At 52.8% G+C, this 3,603-nt stretch overlaps 1 protein-coding gene across 1 annotated transcript in view; it reads right to left on the bottom strand.

Annotated features, from left to right (window-relative positions):
• The window catches only part of CLCN1 (chloride channel, voltage-sensitive 1), a 39,050-nt gene that overhangs the window by 28,977 nt on the left and 6,470 nt on the right, over positions 1 to 3,603 (bottom strand). Inside the window, exon 7 of the mRNA XM_006861193.1 lies at positions 3,493 to 3,571. Coding sequence (XP_006861255.1) covers positions 3,493 to 3,571 — 79 coding nt within the window. The remainder of the gene's footprint in view (positions 1 to 3,492; positions 3,572 to 3,603) is intronic.

The following is a 3,603-nucleotide window of genomic DNA, read 5'->3' as shown; positions in this document are numbered from 1 at the left end:
TTATGAAAACTCAGCCACTGAGAACCCTGTGGGCACAGTTCTCCTCTGACACACACATGGGGCACCATGAGGCAATGTCAACTCCATTCCAACTGGTTGTTGGTTGGGTTGGGTTTGGGTTTTGTTTTGCTCTGTACTCAGAAGCCTCATTGATGGAATCCCTCCAGACCTCCGCCCTTTCCTCCACAGGCAGCAGGGAATGACTCAGAGGAAGTCCTTGGCGCCCAGGGGAGGTGGGCATAGAGGCTAAGCCATGGGCAGCTGCAGCAAGTTGGAAGGTCAATGGTCAATGACAAGTGTTCCTTCTTGTGGAGCCAGCCCAGATCCACCTCAGGTGGGAGGAATCCCCTTCACTCCCACACCTGTGATCCCTAAGGATACGGATGATTAGAGCTAATTACTTGTTTACATTTCTGAATTCTTCAGAGGACTCCAGGCAGGGGTGGCTGGGGAGTGGAAATGTCACCTTTCAGGAGGGAGGAAGACCCAGAGCTGAGTCTTGACAAATGCTCCTATTGTATAGCCACCCCGTCTACCAATGGAGGCTCGAGTTTCAGCAGAGCTTCCAGACTAAGACAGACTAGGAGGAAAGGCCTGGCCATCTGCTTCTGAAAACCAGCCTGTGAGAACCCCATGGTCAGGGCAGCCCTTCATTCATTGTGCATGGGGTTGCCAGGAATCGGGGAGTTGAAAGTTCCTTGTCAGCAGCACCCAGTACGGACGGAGCCTGACACAAGCCAAGGGCTCAGCCCTGAGGAGCGGAGAGGTCAGGCCAGACGGACAGGGAGAGCAGAGTGGCCAGACGGACAGGGAGAGCAGAGTGGCCAGACGGACAGGGAGAGCAGAGTGAGCACAATTTCAGACCCTGGTCTGAGGGCTCCTGCTATGTTCACATGGCCCCTTGTCTCTCTCCTCTGCCCCATCACATCAAACCCGCCACCAGCCCACACAGCCTCACCCTCTGCCTTGCCCCAGTGCCATGGTCCATCGGAACCAGGACAATAGTCTTTTTGTCAGTGCCTGTCCCTCCACGCTGCCCAGACAATTCTCTCCTGCACACAGTCACCAAAGCGACTGGACAAAGATGCGAGTTGGTGATGCCACCTTCCTGCTGCCTTCTCCACAGCCAGGGTCACATCCACGCACGTCCTGGGGCAGAGTCTGTATTACACACTCTGGTCACTCAACCATTTAAAACTACCTGCATCGCCCAGTGTTTCCCAGATTATTTCACCTCGGAACCCTTTCTACCTGTGGCAACTATTCACCATGTTCTGAGGTGAGTCACATTTTGGCAAACATCACCCCAGAGAGGAAAATGTACCTTCTTGAGCGTGGCTGAGGGGGCCCGTTGTGATTTGGTCTTTGGACATGCGTCCTGGGTCTGTCTGTCCTGATTCATTTCCTAAGCCTCTATCTAGTCTAAGTGCTGACTTGTTGTCAGTGCCTGGTGGTAACCCATATACAAGAGAATCAAGGGGCGCCCAGCTGGCCCCATCTCTATGATCGTGGGTTCTAGCCCACAGTTGTGCCCACAGTGTTAGGACAGCCTTGTCACCCAGGGAGACGCTTCCTGCTCTGGATTGAGCAGCATCCTGTTGAGAACCACAAGGTTTTCATTGTCGATTCTTGAAAGTAGATCACGACACCTTTCTTGCGTCTTACTCTGCAAAGTCCACTGATTGATAGCTGTCCACACTGGTGACCCTGCATCATTTGAAGTACCGGTCACACAGCTCCCAGCACCACAGCCACACACACACCGCACTAACAGATGGGGGGTGGACTGTAATGATGTCTCCCCAAATCGGACTGTGCAGAACACCCCTCTCTCTCTGTCTTCTTTGTAGATTCCTGACATGGAATCGTCAGTCCATGCGTGACTTCCCTCTCTTGGTGACAGGAGGCTCCACCGCTGCCCACACAGGCTGCGTCAGGATGCTGGCTTGAGTGGACTTTGATGGTCAGTCTGTGTGCTTGTCTACTCTCCAACATGAGTACCTCGAGAGCTGGGAACTCACACGAAACAAAAGCAAGGAGTATTTGTGGTCGTTGTGTTGGAGATACCAAGACTTGAGAGCAGACCTTAGAATGAGCATGTCTTGTTCACTTTTCTTTCAGAACTAGTCAGTGTTCAAAGAAAATGTAAGCTAGTTACACGACCTGCAAGAATATTCATCCTTAATCAGCTATATAGCAGGCAGACTGCAGGCCCATCTGTAGCACTGAGAGGCTCTGTCTCCCTCAGAGTCTCCACAGGGCCCCAAACTTTCCTTATTCACCCACAAACTCCAGTTTGATCCCTTTAAATTCAGTTGAACAGAATCTGGCTGATTTAAAGAAAAGTTTTCCCACCTAACAAAGCCCTCTTTGGATTTCTGGATTTGCAAGGCTGAAGGGTAAACAAAGGCAAGAGTGGAAACATGCCAGAACAGAGTGCACACAGAAGCGTAACTTCATGGGGAATGGGGAAAGCAGGGCCTGAATTGACCACTCGCTGACTGACCCGTGGCTCTGACCACCTCTCCTCCCACCTCCCTGGGGCTGCCTTGCGGACTGGCCCATGGAAGGGAAGGCTGCAAACACATCTCACAGTGGTGCTCTTTAAGAGGCAGATGCCCTTCCTCTGATTTTGTTTCTCCAGCTGTCAACCGACGTCCACTGACCACCAATGGACCCAATGACTAGCCCGTGGACTCCCCCCACCACCCCTGCCACTGATCTGCCGACAACTGAGTTGGGTCAGTAAGTACCAGACAGGACCCCCTCCTCTGAGCACTCCCACGCATCAGTCATCTGGGAGGAAACGCCCAGTTGGCCTCACACCTGTAACTTCCTGCCATGTGCACAGTTGTCAGCGGCTGAATTTTAGAAGTAGGTGGCCAGTCACCTCTAAGTAAACTCAAACCTCTCACCTTTCAGTTAGCATCTGAGCATGCTCACCATTTGCTCTACCCAGGCCCCACAGGGACTCCTCACATCTGTCCAAGAGCTTGCATCACTACAACGTCATGACCAACATCAAGGACCACTCCCCGCTAGCTGTGTCCACCAGCCCTCATTTACAGCTTACCGAGCCTCTCCGTAAACTGACCTGCACTTATACATCCTCCTCTGGTCCTCTCGGGCAGTGATGTCTGTAAGTGTCATCGAATCTGGTCCAACCCATAGCAACACTGTTTTCAAGAAGCGGCTGAACTACCAACCTTGTGATTAGCAGTCCAGTGCTAAGCTCCCTTTAACTCACCCTAGACAATTCCATCATTACTACACCACCACAGAATGCCAGTCCTCTAAAAGAGAGAGATGGGCAGTGTCCAGCCTGTATGAGCAGGGACCATGGAGTCCCGTCGGTCTGCCTCACCTGAGGTCCTGCCTGGGCCCTTTAGAAGGTCAGCCCTGCTTATCCTCAGGGTCTCTGCTCTGTGCACCTGGGAGAGGTGGCCAGGATGGGCATGGGACTGGCTGGGGAAGAAGGGTCAAGTCACTTGCCTCCGAGTGGGGTCCCAAAACAACAGCCGACTCCTACGGCACAGCCAACTGTCAGGATGTCTGTGTAGTAGTAGGGCTGCTACTGGGGGGAGACAGAGAGAGACAGAGGGG

The sequence above is a fragment of the Chrysochloris asiatica genome, unplaced genomic scaffold (assembly GCF_000296735.1).
Source record: "Chrysochloris asiatica unplaced genomic scaffold, ChrAsi1.0 scaffold00041, whole genome shotgun sequence".
NCBI lineage: Eukaryota > Metazoa > Chordata > Mammalia > Afrosoricida > Chrysochloridae > Chrysochloris > Chrysochloris asiatica.
The sequence above is the reverse complement of the archived record's forward strand: the minus strand, read 5'-3'. Positions and strand labels throughout refer to the sequence as shown.